General features: G+C 32.3%; 2 protein-coding genes across 3 annotated transcripts in view; both read left to right on the top strand.

The window, feature by feature from the left end:
- Positions 1–21,578, top strand: part of LOC6051822 — a 43,660-nt gene that overhangs the window by 15,589 nt on the left and 6,493 nt on the right. The window lies entirely within an intron of this gene.
- LOC119768716 lies at positions 711–1,920 on the top strand. The gene is made up of 3 exons (XM_038259475.1): positions 711–1,002; positions 1,090–1,181; positions 1,309–1,920. The coding sequence occupies exons 1-3, from the start codon at positions 1,000–1,002 to the stop codon at positions 1,526–1,528; spliced, it is 315 nt and encodes a 104-aa protein (XP_038115403.1). The 5' UTR covers positions 711–999; the 3' UTR covers positions 1,529–1,920.

A 21,578-nucleotide genomic window follows, 5' to 3' on the forward strand; every position in this document is an offset into this window, starting at 1 on the left:
AAATCTACATATTGAATCATAAGGCATCGACATGCATCTAAGAGGACATAATTTTCAATTTCATGAAGTTTGATATGTCGCATGAAAGGACTTTTCCTATACTCACTACACTTCCTCCGGTCTCCGGTAACCGGTTCCGGAGTGGTCCGATCGGGTCAAAGGACACTGGCATGATAATAGCTGATTAATGAGTTTCATTTCACTAAATTTGATAAGCAACATGTCGACTTTTGAACATCACAATCATCGGAACCATTTGCGTGGTATCATAGATTCGGTTCCGGAGTGGCCACAGATGCCCTGAACTGACCCAAGGTATTCAGTGTACCTATGTACTACAAACAAGGTTTCATAACATTGGCTCAAATGTCGATTAAATGACAAAAGCTTTAAAAAAAACATGCTTGACGGATGTTCCGGGTTGCCGGAACCGGTGGTAACTTTGGACAAATAACCTCACCGGGAACTCATAGTCACAGTTAATGCCCGTAAAAATGCAACTGGAAGTAACCCGCTAAATGTTGTCATTCGGGATATACAGGCCTTCAAAGTCGGGGCCTCAGAAGGATTAACGCGTTAATTAACGACGTTGATTAACGTCGTTAATTAACGGCGTTAATTAACGTGTTCCGTTCGCGTTCTCGTTAAGATCAACGTAGGCTCCGTTCGCGTTCACGTTAAGGTTACCCAATCAAACGATTTTCCGCATGACGAGTTCATTCCGCTTCGAATTCCGCTTCGAAAATTGTTTCGAAATTTTCTAAACGGAATCTCCGGTTGGACTCCGTTTCCATTCCGTTTAACCATTTTTGCACAAGGGCGACACCTACTGGTGTACGGTGGAACCTCGTTGACATTTCGCCGCGATTCGCCGAAACGGCTTTGGAATGAATGTGTGAGTGCAAAGTGTCAAAAACCGCGCCACGACGGTGATGGATCTGGGCGTTTCGGGTTAATTTTGAACTTGTCGCATCAAGTTCGTCCGTTTCTTGCGTAAAAATGGTAAGATTTAAAGAAGACTTAGTGACCGTATTGGAGGAAATGTAGTTATACTTTTACGACAATTGTGTGATTCATCTTTTGTTTCAGGTTCTCGTTTTACTGGTCCTTCACCCAAAATCCTCCTCCCGAGCCGTAGCAGATTCTTCTTCGCAGGAATTGTTGCTGCTGCTTCCTAGGAGGTAAGTAACAGGTCCGGATTTTATTGTTAGATGTTTTTAATGAAGATTTTTTGATCATCAAGCCAAAAACAATTGCTCTCTAGATTATTTAAACCTAACCTAACCTAAGGACAACTTATTCTTTCAGATTTCGGCGACGACGAGCGGGAATCATCGGAAAGCTTACCCGTGTGTTGATGACCGCGGAGAAATGCAACCCAACCCGACCAATGGAATCGACCAAGATCGATTGGACCACGTCGGGACTGGTTTGTGTACAACGCGTGGGTGACGGCCAAGCCGATCGAGACGCGTTCTGGAAGAACGCTGCTCTGGTGGAGAAATACCGCAATATGTCCCGAAAGTGATAGCGACGTGGGGGTGATAAAATTCCTGCAAAATCAGCTGCCAAACCTGAATCCGACTGTAGAAACTCCGCGAACTGACAGTAGGCTAAAAAGGACGGAGTGTCAAAACCGTAGGTCGTGGAGCTGCGGGAGAATGCCGATCGGTCAACTCGCGGTTGCGAGGTCGTGTAGATGACGAAGATTGGATCCGATGGTCGTGACCCGATTCTACGAACAGATTCCAGCCGAATGCTCCCGGGACGGCAGAAAAGATCGGCAAAACTTTGGTAACGGTGTTCTTTTATTGTAAAACCTTTTTAAGAAATTAAAAATATTCATAAGGGTTTATGGGGTTTGGGGTTTGTTTTTATTGTTTATTTTGTAAATAAAATCTTTTTAACCTTAAAAACATACTTAGGCATTTTTTTCTGGTTGAATACTAATTCAACCAAAGCAAAACAAAACCAGGAACAAAAAATAAGAAAAAGAAGCAGCTGTCAAAACTAACCCGTCCATTCCGTTTCGATTCCGTTTGAATTCCGCTTGAACCGATTTGCGGCGAAAACTCAAACGGAACCGGTTGTTGCGTTTGAAACGGAATACGTTTTAGAATCTAAAACGAACACTGTTTAGAATTCGAATCGAACTTTTTTCGCTCAAGCGGAATTCTAAACGGAATCCAAACGGAACGCGCTGAGTGGGTAACTTTTAACGATTCCGTTAAGTTAAACGTCGTCAATTTAAACGTTTAACAGCACTGGTACGTTAAGTTAAACCACTGACGAACTGACGTGCCACCCCATACATTTTAATGAGATAATTCTGACCGCAAATTCTTCAGCGAACACCAACTCCATCTACCTCCAGGTTCGCTGAACTAATTCTCTCTCCCACGTGTTTTTGATATTGCGACTCTGCTTCAATTTATAATCTGCGTCGTTTCAAAAGAGTATGCGCTCAGAACGATTTTGGAACGCGCTGTTCGTTTCGGCGAAAGCGTGTGTTAGTTTATGCTGACTGCAACAATACATTGCATGTAAACATTGGCGCGAAGCGAAAGAAGAGCACGCAAAACGGACATAAGGTATAAATTCCTAATTTTTAGGTATAATCGAACCTGACTGCAATAAGTTATTTTATTACTAATCGGCTATTAGTAATAAAATTACTAATAGCGTTTTAGTACGAGAATTCCTATATTTTAGGTATAATTGTAGAACCAAAATACCTTAATTTTAGGTATTTTCTGGAAAAGTGAGGGGACCAAAATTACTTATATTTAGGTATAATCCAAGATGGCGGACCATGGTTATTCCTTATTTCTAGGTATAAATACCTAAATTTGAGGTATTTTCTGGAAAAGTGAGGGATCCAAAATTACTGATATTCAGGTACAATCCAAGATGGCGGACCATTATTATTCCTAATTTTTAGGAATAAATACCTAAATTTGAGGTATTTTCAGAAAAAGTGAGGGATCCAAAATTACTAATAATTAGGTATAATCCAAGATGGCGGACCATGATTATTCCTTATTTCTAGGTATATATACCTAAATTTCAGTTATTTTCTGGAAAAGTGAGGGATCCAAAATTACTGATATTCAGGTATAATCTAAGATGGCGGACCATTTATTCCTTATTTCTAGGCATAAATACCTAAATTTGAGGTATTTTCTATAAACGTGAGGGATCCAAAATTACTAATATTTAGGTATAATCCAAGATGGCGGACCATGGTTATTCCTTATTGCTAGGTATAAATACCTAAATTTGAGGTATTTTCTGGAAAAGTGAGGGATCCAAAATTACTGACATTCAGGTATAATCCAAGATGGCGGACCATGATTATTTCTTATTTCTAGGTATAAATACATAAATTTGAGGTATTTTCTGGAAAAGTGAGGGATCCAAAATTACTGATATTCAGGTATAATCCAAGATGGCGGACCATTATTATTCCTAATTTTTAGGAATAAATACCTAAATTTGAGGTATTTTCAGAAAAAATTAGGGATCCAAAATTACTGATATTCAGGTATAATCCAAGATGGCGGACCATTATTATTCCTAATTTTTAGGAATAAATACCTAAATTTGAGGTATTTTCAGAAAAAATTAGGGATCCAAAATTACTGATATTCAGGTATAATCAAAGATGGCGGACCATGATTATTCAAAATTTTTAGGTATAAAAATCTAAATTTGAGGTATTTTCTGGAAAAGTGAGGGATCAAAATTACTGATAATCAGGTATAATCAAAGATGGCGGACCATTTATTCCTTATTTCTAGGCATAAATACCTAAATTTGAGGTATTTTCTATAAACGTGAGGGATCGAAAATTACTTATACTTAAGAATAATCAAAGATCAAATTAGGTATTATCCAAGAGATATGCAGGCAGAAGAAAACAATGGTTTATATGATATTAATATTTTTAATTATATCAAACACAACTATTTCATAAATGTTCTCTCCTAAAAATGAATATTAAAATTTAAATTTTATTTTATTTTTCAATGCATCTATATTTTTAATATTAAATTTATCTTTTTTATAAAGATTTTGGTTTTTTTATGTTTTAATTTTTTAATAGTTAAATATTTCAGTATTTTAATATTTCAATAGTTAAATATTTAAATGAGTGCATAATTGACAAAGGGAGCGCGTGGTCGTAAAAAATATTCGGAGTGAAAAGTGATTTTTTTTGCGTGTGCCTTTTGTTTCGCATTTTTGTCGTGTATTGTGTGCTGCGAGGATATTTGAAATTTGCTCGCGTTATCTAAATTGTAGAAACAGTAAAAATATACTGATAAGTCCAGCCCATAGCACTAATGCTCGGTTGGCATTCGATTAAAAAACTTTCTAAATCATCACTAGTTTATCTTTCCGCAGCCGGCTGCCTAAGATTTAAAAATTTCAACCGATAAACAAAATGCTCATGGTCACATCACTGCCACTCGTGAATCCTGACCTCATACCCATCTACTAACCCCTCAAAACTCATGTGATACTTTGTCGGAGAAGCAGTCGATTGGGCGGTCTCTATCACTCAAGTATCGGACTAACATTCCCATCCACTTCCCCGTGACTCTACCACTGGTCGTGGCCGGCGCCGGTATTGATCAGCATGATAGGGGCCTTTGAGAAGTTGCGAAGCGAGGAAAGATAGCATCCACTCATCTTCCATGGCTCGTGGCTCGGAGTAGCAACTGCAGGTGGGCACCAATGCTTATGCTTATTTCAATAGTTAAATATTTAAATATTTTAATATTTTAACATTTTAATATTTTAATATTTTGATATTTTAATATTTTAATATTTTAATATGTCAATATTTTAATATTTTAATATTTTAATATTTTAATATTTTAATATTTTAATATTTTAATATTTTAATATTTTAATATTTTAATATTTTAATATTTTAATATTTTAATATTTTAATATTTTAATATTTTAATATTTTAATATTTTAATATTTTAATATTTTAATATTCTAATATTTTAATATTTTAATATTTTAATATTTTAATATTTTAATATTTTAATATTTTAATATTTTAATATTTTAATATTTTAATATTTTAATATTTTAATATTTTAATATTTTAATATTTTAATATTTTAATATTTTAATATTTTAATATTTTAATATTTTAATATTTTAATATTTTAATATTTTAATATTTTAATATTTTAATATTTTAATATTTTAATATTTTAATATTTTAATATTTTAATATTTTAATATTTTAATATTTTAATATTTTAATATTTTAATATTTTAATATTTTAATATTTTAATTTTTAATATTTTAATATTTTAATATTTTAATATTTTAATATTTTAATATTTTAATATTTTAATATTTTAATATTTTAATATTTTAATATTTTAATATTTTAATATTTTAATATTTTAATATTTTAATATTTTAATATTTTAATATTTTAATTTTTAATATTTTAATATTTTAATATTTTAATATTTTAATATTTTAATATTTTAATATTTTAATATTTTTATATTTTAATATTTTAATATTTTAATATTTTAATATTTTAATATTTTAATATTTTAATATTTTAATATTTTAATATTTTAATATTTTAATATTTTAATATTTTAATATTTTAATATTTTAATATTTTAATATTTTAATATTTTAATATTTTAATATTTTAATATTTTAATATTTTAATATTTTAATATTTTAATATTTTAATATTTTAATATTTTAATATTTTAATATTTTAATATTTTAATATTTTAATATTTTAATATTTTAATATTTTAATATTTTAATATTTTAATATTTTAATATTTTAATATTTTAATATTTTAATATTTTAATATTTTAATATTTTAATATTTTAACATTTTAATATTTTAATATTTTAATATTTTAATATTTTAATATTTTAATATTTTAATATTTTAATATTTTAATATTTTAATATTTTAATATTTTAATATTTTAATATTTTAATATTTTAATATTTTAATATTTTAATATTTTAATTTTTTAATATTTTAATATTTTAATATTTTAATATTTTTATATTTTTATATTTTAATATTTTTATATTGTAATATTTAAATATTTTGATATTTTAATATTTTAATATTTTAAAATTTTAATATTTTAATATTTTAATATTTTAATACCTTAATATTTTAATATTTTAATATTTTAATATTTTAATATTTTAATATTTTAATATTTTAATATTTTAATATTTTAATATTTTTATATTTTAATATTTTAATATTTTAATATTTTAATATTTTAATATTTTAATATTTTAATATTTTAATATTTTAATATTTTAATAATTCAATATTTTAATATTTTAATATTTTAATATTTTAATATACCCTCACCCCTATCTCTTTCCCACATTTTCTTTCGCTCTTCCCCTCCAGCCTTCTCTCACAAACTCCCCCTTTCTCTCCCTTTTCTACTTTCTCTCTCCCTTTCCCATTTTCGCTCTCTTTCATTCCCTCTTCTCTCCCACTTTTTCTCTCCCTCTCCTCTTCTCTCTCCCACTTTCTCTTTCTTTCTCTCTTTCTCTTCGTCTACCCCCACCCATTCACTTTCAGTCTCTCATACACACACGAGCACACACGAGCACACACACACACACACACACACACACACACACACACACACACACACACACACACACACACACACACACACACACACACACACACACACACACACACACACACACACACACACACACACGCACGAACACTTTCACAAACGCATACATACACACACCCGCAACGTCCAACCAAATCACAAAAAGATAAAAATTGGTTCGTCAAACTCAAACTCGATACAACTTTTCATTCACACAATCGCCACGGTCGCACAATCTCCACGGTTGGGGTCCGTTTATACTTCCCCTTTCCAGCTCTTCCGCAAATATCCGTCCCGAGATCCGTCCTCCAGAGCACGAGAGGAAGTGGCGGCTTTTAATTCCGCCGGGAGTTGAAGGTTCCGTCCTCCTCCTCCTCCTCTTCCACAAGTACGCGAGCCACACTTCCTCTAACAAGGATGCTCCGGGTTCCGTTCTCCGTGCAGAACCGGAGAGCCACTTTTCTTCCTGCACAAAACTTACCTTGCCAAAGTTCCTAAGTTTTCAGCAGCACTGCGGAACACCAACTCACAGCCACGAAATTATTTTGTTTTGACTTGTCAAAACGTGAATCGCAATTTTAGAACTAAAGAAAATACTAAAATTTAGGAATTTTTAAGAAGTACTTCAGTGTTCTAAAAAAATCCTAAATTTTAGGAAGAAAAAAATACTAATTTTTAGGTATAATTTGACAAGCTAGAACATAAGTTCAAAAAATACTAAAAATTAGGAATTTATACCTAATGTCCGTTTTGCGTGAGAGCTAGTGAAGAGAGGGAAGAGAGAAAAATCGGTTGACAGATTGTTCGCTAGAAGCAAAAACGCCAAACAAGAAGAAGACAACTGCGGTCAAAAGTGGTTTGCTCGTGGCACGTCAGTTCGTCAGTGGTTCAACGTCGTTAATTTAAACGTTTAACAGCACTGGTACGAATATTAACAATTTTCGCTTGCAAGTTTCAAACGTCAAACGATCGCAGTTGGCCTTGAACAAGCAAGCGCGTGCTTTGACCCACGCAAAAAATCTTTCTGCTCTCTGATTGGCTGTTTTGTTTTGCCGTGGAATCGTGAAGGCAGCATTTTTGCCAACGATTTTCATTCCGTCGTCATCGTTCGATCCGACAACATCGTAGCAGCAGCAGCGGCGAAAATAAAACAACGACTGGAGGAAATCAAGAGCAAGCTCCGAGAAGAAGAAACACGCCAGCGTGTGCGTGAGATTGCTGCCAAAACGACGTCGAAGGAGAAAAACAAGGCCTACTTCACTGAAAATAAAAAGAAGTAATCCAGTTTCTAAAATTTTGGAATTTGCCAACTTCTGCCAGAGAAGTCACCCAATTCCTAAATTTGCTGGCCCAATAAGGCTTTCTAGTCACAAATTTACCAACACATTCAAAGTATGTTTACATGACAGCTGGACGTTTGATTGCATCAGGTTTCCTATCTCTTTCTAGCAAAAGTTTTTTGTCAGGCGACTTCTAGCTGGTTTTTTTGACTGGCTGCCCGGCTGACATCAACATACTTCGCAGGGCTGTGACAGCTACAGCTCGATCATTGTTTGCATCAGGACACTGTGACGAGGAGTTCGTCATTTTTGAATTAAATTATATTTTTTTCACTGGGCCTAGAAAGCCTTATTTAGGAATTCTGATACTTCTTTGGAAAAATGAGCTTAAACTGACAGCAAAGCTTCGACGCCCAACCCCTGGATTCCTCTCACGCCCGTTGGTCCGTACGGTTTATGCGGAAAACTCCCCTATTCGTGCGCTGGCCACAGCTTTCAACGAGTTTTACCATCTGTTCGACTTCCACGAACCTGTGAGCCGATTTTGGAAAGACTTCGAACTGAACTCCGAGATCGTTCTCGTTCATCTCGTCCTGCTGAAAACCCGCAACAACGTGCATCAAGAACAAGAAGATCTAGCCGTTAAATCATGTTTTGTTTAAATTTATGTTTTGATAACTTGACTATATTTATGTTTGTAAAGTTCTTATTAGTTTTAAGCAACCAAACTTCATTGAGACCACCGGGTCAGATGATTTCAAATAAACAACTTTGTATTGCGCAACTGCGCCATCTGATATTGAAACTCGGAATTATTCTTCAGAGCTTAACAGTCTGAACTTTCCTCTTTCTTTTGTTCTCGAGAGAAGCTGCCCAAGCTTGACTTGTTTCGACAGGATTCTGATGATCGATCCACATAAATGCCAAAATAACACTTTTTTATTTACAAATATTTTAAGATAATGAGAATTTAATTATTCGCTCAAATGAAAAAAATAAAACATCAAAGTATTAGAAGTATGAAAAGTATAAAAAGTTTAAAAAGTATAAAACGTATAAAAAGTATAAAAAGTATAAAAAGTATAAAAAGTATAAAAAGTATAAAATGAATAAAAAGTATACAAAGTATAAAAAGTATAAAAAGTATGAAACGTAGAAAAAGTATAAATAGTATTAAAAGTATAAAATGTTTTAAAAGTATTAAAAGTATTAAAAGTATTAAAAGTATTAAAAGTATTAAAAGTATTAAAAGTATTAAAAGTATTAAAAGTATTAAAAGTATTAAAAGTATTAAAAGTATTAAAAGTATTAAAAGTATTAAAAGTATTAAAAGTATTAAAAGTATTAAAAGTATTAAAAGTATTAAAAGTATTAAAAGTATTTGAAGTATCAAAAGTATCAAAAGTATTTAAAGTATTTAATGTATTTATAGTATTTAAAGTATTTAAAGTATTTAAAGTATTTAAAGTATTTAAAGTATTTAAAGTATTTGAAGTATTTAAAGTATTTAAAGCATTTAAAGTATTTAAAGTATTTAAAGTATTTAAAGTATTTAAAGTATTTAAAGTATTTAAAGTATTTAAAGTATTTAAAGTATTTAAAGTATTTAAAGTATTTAAAGTATTTAAAGTATTTAAAGTATTTAAAGTATTTAAAGTATTTAAAGTAATTAAAGTATTTAAAGTATTTAAAGTATTTCAAGTATTTAAAGTAATTAAAGTATTTAAAGTATTTAAAGTATTTAAAGTATTTAAAGTATTTAAAGTTTTTAAAGTTTTTAAAGTATTTAAAGCATTTAAAGTATTTAAAGATCCTAAGAAAAATTTCCAGGAATACCAAAATTTGGTATTGATAACAGACAAAGGTATAATACGGCATTTCCTTTGTTATTTACCCTCGGGATGTCACCCCGGTAGTTGTTTTTTTGTGAATGTCTGCTCCGATATTCTGTCACCTGTGTGGATCAATCGGACCGCGCACTGGACTCACAATCCAGAGGTCGCCGGTTCGAATCCCGAGGCGGACGCAAAAAATTCTAAGTGTAAATATAGGTTTTCGGTGCCCTCTCCCCGTGCCATACCTTCACACTTAGGAGACCCGGGAGGCGGAGTCTTGTCGCAAAAGAACGATACACGCCTGTGAATCCGTTGACGAAACCGCAAGGTTTAAGAGGGCCACATTATAAGGTGTTACGTCGATTCCGTTTTTTTCCCGATATTCTTCAATGGAGTTCCCCTACAAGGAAACCGAGGAAGAATTATTTTTATTTACCAATAACATTTCAAATCCATTTTATGGATGGCAAAAGATTTTAGGAAAGAATTTTCAATTTGTTTAGAATTCATGCATAGCATAGTAGATTACACAGCGTAACATTTTTTTCATTATTAGCAGGACGATCAAAAAAACTTCCCGAGGGATCGGCTTCCTGAACACAATGCAACCTGGCCCATGTCTTAACCCTAGCTCGAGATATTCAATGCAGAAGTTTTGCATATGAATCACCCCCGTCGAAAAATATTTTTATTTTGTTTTCACTGTAACTTAAGTTCTATTAGGTCTTTTTAGATGCTTCCGGTGTCATTATACGGTAAATTGTTAGAAAAACCCAAAATATGGTCCCATTGGTCGGTTCTCGTAACCGGTCCCGGTGGAAATCCGGATTATTGGCCAAAATTGTGCGAAATCTTCAAAATTTTGAAATTGGTTGCTTTTTATGCGAAAAAAACATACTATTGCTTCAAACAATCAATACAAACTCAAAAAATGTTTTGTCCAAGCATATCCGAAGGTGTTTTATTGAAAATGTGGCCATTGAGAACCGGTTCTGGCCAATCCGGATGCGGAAACTAGAAAACATTTAAGCAGTTTTTTAAAAATTCCTATGTGTCAGACAATTTAGAAAAACAAACGTGGTGTTGAAGCATTTTTTGCTACTCAATATTTTCAGAATCCGAAAAAATGGCCAAGAGGCCAATGGGAACCTGTTCTGACTCTCCCGGTCTCGGGAAACAATGGTCCCATGACATTTTTATTGAAATTATTTAAAAGTTGTTTTAGTTACCAGAATTTTAAAATTCCTTGAAAAAAAATTTGAATTTATTTATAGCCAGAATCAGAAATGTGGCCATCAGGAATCTGTTCTAAATGTTCCGGATCATGGAACCAGTGGACACTTGACAATTTTATTTGAAATTAAAATTTTCAAAATGATCTAAATTCCATCAAAATCAGATTCAGATATGTAGCCAAATATGGCCAACCGGACTCTGTTTATATATTCCGGATCAGGGAACCAGTGGACAAAATTCAAGATTCCCGTTAAACAAATCACATCAGAAATTTGTCCAAGTGGCCAACCGAAACCTGTTTTAAATGTTGTTAAAATATTGTCAAATATTTTAGTTAACAAATTTTCAGGATTCCTTAAAATGAATCTGAATTTATTTAAAATAAGATTTATAAATGTGGCCAATGGGAACCTGTTCTAATAAATGCGGATCAAGGAACCAGTGGACACTTGACATTTTAATCAAATTTATTAAAAAAAGTTTCTGGAATAATAAGATTCCTGTTAAAAAAGATTTTATTTAAAATTATTTTAAAATTTTAATTAAATTTATTTAAAATACAAAGTTACTGGATTTATAAGATTCCTGTAAAAATTCCGAATTTATTGTATATTGTTTTAAGATAGTTACTGGACTTAACAGATTTCTGGAAAAAAAAAAATCTGAAAATCAGCATCAGAAATGTGGCCAATTGGAACCTGTTCTAAATATTCAGGATTAAGAAACCAGTGTACACTTGACATTTTAATTAAATTTATTTAAAAAAACGTTGCTTAATCCACCCTTAGGTGGTTGGTGCCTTCCTCTCCTTCAAAGGGTAATGCTATCCAAAATAGACACGCTCGTGGGAAGGTCTTTAAATTACCTATAAAAAGATAGGTCGCATGATATATTTGGAATACGTTTTCATCTAAATATCTGAGAACTAGCCTCCAAAAAGTGTATAAATAACTCTTAAGTGCTTATAACTTTTGATAGGGTTGTCAGATCTTCAATGTTTTGAACGCGTTGGAAAGGTTTTTTGATTACCTGTTCAACGACGGGTTGCATGATAGATCCGGACAACGTTTTCATCGTGATATCTGAGATCCGGCTTCCAAAAAGTGCATAAATAACACTTAATTGCTAATAACTTTTGATAGGGTTGTCAGATCTTCAATGTATTGGTCGCGTTGGAAAGGTCTTTTAAATACCTTTCTAAAAATTTATAACATGCTGGGGTTTCTTACAAAAACCACCCTTTTTACAATCTTCCGGACTTTAGTCAAAATCGTTTTTTTTAGCATAACTTTTGAAGTACTTTACTAAACTTGATAATTTTCAATAGGGACTTATGGGACCCCAAGACGAATCGAATGAGACCAAAACGGTCCAAATCGGTTAAGCCAGTGCTGAGATAATCGAGTGCATATTTTTTGGTGCACAGACCCACATCCCTACACACACACACACACACACACGGACATTTGCTCAGAATTCGATTCTGAGTCGATAGGTATACATGAAGGTGGGTCTAGGAGGTCTAATTGAGAAGTTCAGTTTTCGAGTGATTTTATAGCCTTTCCTCAGTAAGGTGAGGAAGGCAAAAACATAGTCAACAGATTTATAAAATTCCTGGCCAAATTCAGAATTAGCATAAGCATAAGCATAGGTGCCCACCCGCAGTTGCTACTCCGTTATTGACCAGGACCTCCAGAAGTTACATCCACGAGCCGTGGGAGATAAGTGGGAGCTATCTTTCCTCGCTTCGCAACTTCTCAAAGGCCCTATCATGCTGATCAATACCGGCGCCGGCCACGACCAGTGGTAGGGTCACGGGGAAGTGGATGGGAATGTTAGTCCGATACTTGAGTGATAGAGACCGCCCAATCGACTGCATCTCCGACAATGTATCACATGAGCTTTGAGGGGGTTAGTAGATGGGTATGAGGTCAGGATTCACGAGTGGCAGTGATGTGACCATGAGCATTTTGTTTATCGGTTGAAAATTTAAATCTTAGGCAGCCGGCTGCGGAAAGATAGATAATTGATTATTTAAAAGTTTTTTTCATCGAACGCGTGCCAGCCGAGCAGTATTGCTATGGGCTGGACTTATCAGTATATTTTTACTGTTTTTACAATTTAGATAACGCGAGAAAATTTCAAAAATAGAAAATAAATGACGCTTTACTCGTCATAAAATCGATAGTTTGATGAGTTAATACTAAAACTGCCAGTTGGAATAAATTATTACGATCATTTACGACGAAAATTTTCGCGAAAAACAGGACTGCGCGTTCCCAGAAGCACTGCACTTATGATGTCATTAATTCAATTATAATAACCAATCACCCCATGCACACAAACAGCTACACAAAAGAAATGAAAATAAGAATGCAAAAACAAGACAGCGCGTCCCCGTGGTCAGCGCACTAATCAAATTCCTGGTCAAATTCAGAATTTATTAAAAATTATTTTGACAATTTAATTTCATTTATTCTAAAAAAAAACGTAACTGGATTTATCAGATTCTTCGAAAAATTTGAATTTATTTAAAATCGTTTTGAAAATTTAATTAAAATTATTTCTAAAATTAATTACTGGACTTAACAGATTCCTGGAAAAAATCAGAATTTATTTAAAATCAGAATCTGATGTGTGGCCAAAGGGCCAATTGGAACCTGTTCTAAATAATCCGGATCAGGAAACCAGTGGACACTTGACATATGAAATAAATTTATTTAAAAAAGTTACTGGAATAATAAGATTCCTGTTAAAACAAACAGATTTTATTTAAAATTATTTTGACATTTTAGTTAAAATTTATTTAAAAACATGGTTTCTTGATTTATAATAGTCCCTGAAAAATTCTGACTTTACTTAAAATTATTTTGACAAATTAATCAAATTTATTTAACAAACATAGTGACTGGATTTATAAGATTCTTCGAAAAATCTGAATTTATTTAAAATCATTTTGAAATTTTAATTAAATTTATTTCTAAAAATAGTTACCGGGCTTAACAGATTCCTGGAAAAATCAGAATTTGATTTGTGGCCAAATGGCCAATTAAAACTTATTCTTCATAATCCGGATCAGGAAACCAGTGGACACTTGACATTTTAATTAAATTTATTAAAAAAAATGACTAGATTTATAAGATTCCTGTTAAAAAATCAGAATTTATTTAAAATTATTTTGACATATTAGTTAAATTCATTTAAATACATAGTAACTTGATTTATAAGAGTCCCAAAAAATTCTGACTTAACTCAAAATTATTTTGAAAAATTAATTAAATTTATTTAAAACAAACATATTTACTGGAGTTATAAGATTCTTCGGAAAATCTGAATTTATTTAAAATCATTTTGAAATTATAATTCAATTTATTTCTAAAATAAGTTACTAGGCTTAACAGATTCCTTGAAAAAATCAGAATTTATTTAAAATCAGAACCTGATGTGTGGCCAAATGGCCGATTGGAACCTGTTCTAAATAATCCAGATCAGGAAACCAGAGGACACTTGACATTATAATTAAATTTATTTAAAAGAGTTACTGGAATAATAAGATTCCTGTCAAAACAAACCGATTTAATTTAAAATTGTTTTGACATTTTAGTTAAATTTATTTAAAAACTTAGTTACTTGATTTATAAGAGTCCCGAAAAATTCTTCCTTAACTTAAAATTATTTTGACAAATTTATTAAATTTATTTAAAAAAAAACATAGTTACTGGATTTAAAAGATTCTTCGAAAAATCTGAATTTATTTAAAATCATTTTGAAATTTTAATTGAATTTATTTCTAAAAATAGTTACTGGACTTAACAGATTCCTGGTACAAATCATAATTTATTTAAAATCAGAATCTGATTTGTGGCCAAATGACCAATTGGAACCAGTTCTAAATAATCCGGATCAGGAAACCAGAGGAGATTTGACATTTTCTTTAAATTTATTTTAAAAAAAATGACTGGATTTATAAGTTTCCTGTTAAAAAAAAAAAGATTTTTTCAAAGATTATTTCGATATTAAAATTAAAATTTATTTAAAAAAATGTAACTGGACTTAACAGATTCCTGGAAAAAATCTGAATTCATTCAAAATCAGAATCAGAAATGTGGCCAAATGGCCAAATGGAACCTGTTCTGAATAATTCGGATAAGGAAACTATTTTAATTAAATTAATTTAGAAAAACATAGTCACCGGATTTATAAATTCCTGGCCAAATTCTGAATTAATTAAAAATTATTTTTACAATTTAATTTAATTTATTTTAAAAACATATTAACTGCATTTATAAGATTCTTCGGAAAATCTGAAGTTATTTAAAATCATTTTGAAATTATAATTAAATTTATTTCTAAAAAAAGTTACTGGACTTAACAGATTCCTAGAAAAATTCAGAATTTATTAAGAATCAGAATCTGATGTGTGGTCAAATGGCCAATTGGAACCTGTTCTAAATCATCCGGATTAGGAAACCAGTGGACACTTGACATTTGAATTAAATTCATTTAAAAAAGTTACTGGAATAATAAAATTCCTGTTTAAACAAACAGATTTTATTTAACATTATTTTGACATTTTAGTTAAAATTTATTTAAAAACATAGTTTCTTGATTTATAAGAGTCCCTGAAAAATTCTGACTTTATATAAAATTATTTTGACAAATTAATCAAATTTATTTAACAAACATAGTGACTGGATTTATAAGATTCTTCGAAAAATCTGAATTTATTTAAAATCATTTTGAAATTTTAATTAAATTTATTTCTTAAAATAGTTTCCGGGCGAAACAGATTCCTCGAAAAATTAGAATTTATTTAAAATTAGAATTTATTTAAAATCAGAATTTGATTTGTGGCCAATTGGAATCTATTCTTAATAATCCGGATCAGGAAACCAGTGGACACTTGACATTTTAATTATATTTATTTAAAAAAAATGACTAGATTTATAAGATTCCTGTTAAAAAATCAGAATTTATTTAAAATTATTTTGACATATTAGTTAAATTTATTAAAATTTATAGTAACTTGATTTATAAGAGTCCCAAAAAATTCTTACTTAACTCAAAATTATTTTGACAAATTAATTAAATTTATTTAAAAAAAACATAGTAACTGGATTTATAAGATTCTTCGGAAAATCTGAATTTATTTAAAATCATTTTGAAATTATAATTAAATTTATTTCTGAAACAAGCTCTTCCCGGCAAACTTCGTCCTGCCCTTTTTTGGTTTCGTGACGTTTTATGCTTGTTTGCTTATTCAGCCTCCTGTGATCAAAATTTGATTTTACGTAACTTTTCCCATACAATCTGCAGCTTTTCCGGAATCGGTTCCAGAGTGGCCAAAGTGTCAATTAGTTAGCGTAAGAACCTTCCTTGGGCTTATACGAACTCAACGCAACAAAGAGCACCTCGATCCGACGCTCCGTATTGAACTGATTCGCGTTCGAACAAAACCGTCGAAATTTTATATATATATATATATATATAGATAAGTTACTGGACTTAACAGATTCCTGGAAAAAATCAGAATTTATTTAAAATCAGAAACTGATTTGTGGCCAAATGGCCAATTGGAACCTGTTCTAAATAATTCGGATCAGGAAACCAGTAGACACTTGACATTTTTATTAAATTAATAAAAAAAAATGACTGGATTTATAAGATTCCTGCTAAAAAATCAGAATTTCTTTAAAATTATTTTGTCATTTTAGTTAAATTTATTTAAAACATAGTTTCTTGAGTCCCTGAAAAATTCTGACTTTACTTAAATTTTGTTTGATAAATTAAACAAATTTATTTTAAAAACATACTTACTTACTTTATCTGTATGAAAATTTCCAATATTCTACTACCGCCATCTTGGATTACACATTCCTTGTGTACTTTGGAGTATTTTTGAGGTCATATTCGAGTTCAGCGACCCCAAATTAGTAAAATTTGAGATGCTGATTGCTTGCTAAATTTCTGTATGAAAATTTCTAATATTCTACTAGCGCCATATTGGACGCCATCTTGGATTACACATTCCCTGTGTACTTTGGAGTATTTTTGAGGTCATATTCGAGTTTAGCGACCCCAAATTAGTTAAATTTGAGATGCTGATTGCTTGCTAAATTTCTGTATGAAAATTTCCAATATTCTACTACCGCCATATTGGACGCCATCTTGGATTACACATTCCCTGTGTACTTTGGAGTATTTTTGAGGTCATATTCGAGTTCAGCGACCCCAAATTAGTTAAATTTGAGATGCTGATTGCTTGCTAAATTTCTGTATGAAAATTTCCAATATTCTACTACCGCCATATTGGACGCCATCTTGGATTACACATTCCTTGTGTACTTTGGAGTATTTTTAAGGTCATATTCGAGTTTAGCGACCCCAAATTAGTTAAATTTGAGATGCTGATTGCTTGCTAAATTTCTGTATGAAAATTTCCAATATTCTACTACCGCCATATTGGACGCCATCTTGGATTACACATTCCCTGTGTACTTTGGAGTATTTTTTAGGTCATATTCGAGTCTAGCAACCCCAAATTAGTAAAATTTGAGATGCTGATTGCTTGCTAAATTCCTGTATGAAAATTTCTAATATTCTACTACCGCCATATTGGACGCCGTCTTTGATTACACATTCCCTGTGTACTTTGGAGTATTTTTGAGGTCATATTCGAGTTCAGCGACCCCAAATTAGTTAAATTTGAGATGCTGATTGCTTGCTAAATTTCTGTATGAAAATTTCTAATATTCTACTAGCGCCATATTGGACGCCATCTTGGATTACACATTCCCTGTGTACTTTGGAGTATTTTTGAGGTCATATTCGAGTTCAGCGACCCCAAATTAGTTAAATTTGAGATGCTGATTGCTTGCTAAATTTCTGTATGAAAATTTCCAATATTCTACTACCGCCATATTGGACGCCATCTTGGATTACACATTCCCTGTGTACTTTGGAGTATTTTTGAGGTCATATTCGAGTTCAGCGACCCCAAACTAGTTAAATTTGAGATGCTGATTGCTTGCTAAATTTCTGTATGAAAATTTCCAATATTCTACTACCGCCATATTGGACGCCATCTTGGATTACACATTCCCTGTGTACTTTGGAGTATTTTTGAGGTCATATTCGAGTTCAGCGACCCCAAATTAGTTAAATTTGAGATGCTGATTGCTTGCTAAATTTCTGTATGAAAATTTCCAATATTCTACTACCGCCATATTGGACGCCATCTTGGATTACACATTCCTTGTGTACTTTGGAGTATTTTTGAGGTCATATTCGAGTTCAGCGACCCCAAATTAGTAAAATTTGAGATGCTGATTGCTTGCTAAATTTCTGTATGAAAATTTCTAATATTCTACTAGCGCCATATTGGACGCCATCTTGGATTACACATTCCCTGTGTACTTTGGAGTATTTTTGAGGTCATATTCGAGTTTAGCGACCCCAAATTAGTTAAATTTGAGATGCTGATTGCTTGCTAAATTTCTGTATGAAAATTTCCAATATTCTACTACCGCCATATTGGACGCCATCTTGGATTACACATTCCCTGTGTACTTTGGAGTATTTTTGAGGTCATATTCGAGTTCAGCGACCCCAAATTAGTTAAATTTGAGATGCTGATTGCTTGCTAAATTTCTGTATGAAAATTTCCAATATTCTACTACCGCCATATTGGACGCCATCTTGGATTACACATTCCCTGTGTACTTTGGAGTATTTTTGAGGTCATATTCGAGTTTAGCGACCCCAAATTAGTTAAATTTGAGATGCTGATTGCTTGCTAAATTTCTGTATGAAAATTTCCAATATTCTACTACCGCCATATTGGACGCCATCTTGGATTACACATTCCCTGTGTACTTTGGAGTATTTTTGAGGTCATATTCGAGTTCAGCGACCCCAAATTAGTTAAATTTGAGATGCTGATTGCTTGCTAAATTTCTGTATGAAAATTTCCAATATTCTACTACCGCCATATTGGACGCCATCTTGGATTACACATTCCCTGTGTACTTTGGAGTATTTTTTAGGTCATATTCGAGTCTAGCAACCCCAAATTAGTAAAATTTGAGATGCTGATTGCTTGCTAAATTCCTGTATGAAAATTTCTAATATTCTACTACCGCCATATTGGACGCCGTCTTTGATTACACATTCCCTGTGTACTTTGGAGTATTTTTTAGGTCATATTCGAGTCTAGCAACCCCAAATTAGTAAAATTTGAGATGCTGATTGCTTGCTAAATTCCTGTATGAAAATTTCTAATATTCTACTACCGCCATATTGGACGCCGTCTTTGATTACACATTCCCTGTGTACTTTGGAGTATTTTTGAGGTCATATTCGAGTTCAGCGACCCCAAATTAGTAAAATTTGAGATGCTGATTGCTTGCTAAATTTCTGTATGAAAATTTCTAATATTCTACTAGCGCCATATTGGACGCCATCTTGGATTACACATTCCCTGTGTACTTTGGAGTATTTTTGAGGTCATATTCGAGTTCAGCGACCCCAAATTAGTTAAATTTGAGATGCTGATTGCTTGCTAAATTTCTGTATGAAAATTTCCAATATTCTACTACCGCCATATTGGACGCCATCTTGGATTACACATTCCCTGTGTACTTTGGAGTATTTTTGAGGTCATATTCGAGTTCAGCGACCCCAAACTAGTTAAATTTGAGATGCTGATTGCTTGCTAAATTTCTGTATGAAAATTTCCAATATTCTACTACCGCCATATTGGACGCCATCTTGGATTACACATTCCCTGTGTACTTTGGAGTATTTTTGAGGTCATATTCGAGTTCAGCGACCCCAAATTAGTTAAATTTGAGATGCTGATTGCTTGCTAAATTTCTGTATGAAAATTTCCAATATTCTACTACCGCCATATTGGACGCCATCTTGGATTACACATTCCTTGTGTACTTTGGAGTATTTTTGAGGTCATATTCGAGTTCAGCGACCCCAAATTAGTAAAATTTGAGATGCTGATTGCTTGCTAAATTTCTGTATGAAAATTTCTAATATTCTACTAGCGCCATATTGGACGCCATCTTGGATTACACATTCCCTGTGTACTTTGGAGTATTTTTGAGGTCATATTCGAGTTCAGCGACCCCAAATTAGTTAAATTTGAGATGCTGATTGCTTGCTAAATTTCTGTATGAAAATTTCCAATATTCTACTACCGCCATATTGGACGCCATCTTGGATTACACATTCCTTGTGTACTTTGGAGTATTTTTAAGGTCATATTCGAGTTTAGCGACCCCAAATTAGTTAAATTTGAGATGCTGATTGCTTGCTAAATTTCTGTATGAAAATTTCCAATATTCTACTACCGCCATATTGGACGCCATCTTGGATTACACATTCCCTGTGTACTTTGGAGTATTTTTTAGGTCATATTCGAGTCTAGCAACCCCAAATTAGTAAAATTTGAGATGCTGATTGCTTGCTAAATTCCTGTATGAAAATTTCTAATATTCTACTACCGCCATATTGGACGCCGTCTTTGATTACACATTCCCTGTGTACTTTGGAGTATTTTTGAGGTCATATTCGAGTTCAGCGACCCCAAATTAGTAAAATTTGAGATGCTGATTGCTTGCTAAATTTCTGTATGAAAATTTCTAATATTCTACTAGCGCCATATTGGACGCCATCTTGGATTACACATTCCCTGTGTACTTTGGAGTATTTTTGAGGTCATATTCGAGTTCAGCGACCCCAAATTAGTTAAATTTGATATGCTGATTGCTTGCTAAATTTCTGTATGAAAATTTCCAATATTCTACTACCGCCATATTGGACGCCATCTTGGATTACACATTCCCTGTGTACTTTGGAGTATTTTTGAGGTCATATTCGAGTTCAGCGACCCCAAACTAGTTAAATTTGAGATGCTGATTGCTTGCTAAATTTCTGTATGAAAATTTCCAATATTCTACTACCGCCATATTGGACGCCATCTTGGATTACACATTCCCTGTGTACTTTGGAGTATTTTTGAGGTCATATTCGAGTTCAGCGACCCCAAATTAGTTAAATTTGAGATGCTGATTGCTTGCTAAATTTCTGTATGAAAATTTCCAATATTCTACTACCGCCATATTGGACGCCATCTTGGATTACACATTCCCTGTGTACTTTGGAGTATTTTTGAGGTCATATTCGAGTTCAGCGACCCCAAATTAGTAAAATTTGAGATGCTGATTGCTTGCTAAATTTCTGTATGAAAATTTCTAATATTCTACTAGCGCCATATTGGACGCCATCTTGGATTACACATTCCCTGTGTACTTTGGAGTATTTTTGAGGTCATATTCGAGTTCAGCGACCCCAAATTAGTTAAATTTGAGATGCTGATTGCTTGCTAAATTTCTGTATGAAAATTTCCAATATTCTACTACCGCCATATTGGACGCCATCTTGGATTACACATTCCCTGTGTACTTTGGAGTATTTTTGAGGTCATATTCGAGTTCAGCGACCCCAAACTAGTTAAATTTGAGATGCTGATTGCTTGCTAAATTTCTGTATGA

Source organism: Culex quinquefasciatus, chromosome 3 (assembly GCF_015732765.1).
Source record: "Culex quinquefasciatus strain JHB chromosome 3, VPISU_Cqui_1.0_pri_paternal, whole genome shotgun sequence".
NCBI classification, from domain to species: Eukaryota; Metazoa; Arthropoda; class Insecta; order Diptera; family Culicidae; genus Culex; species Culex quinquefasciatus.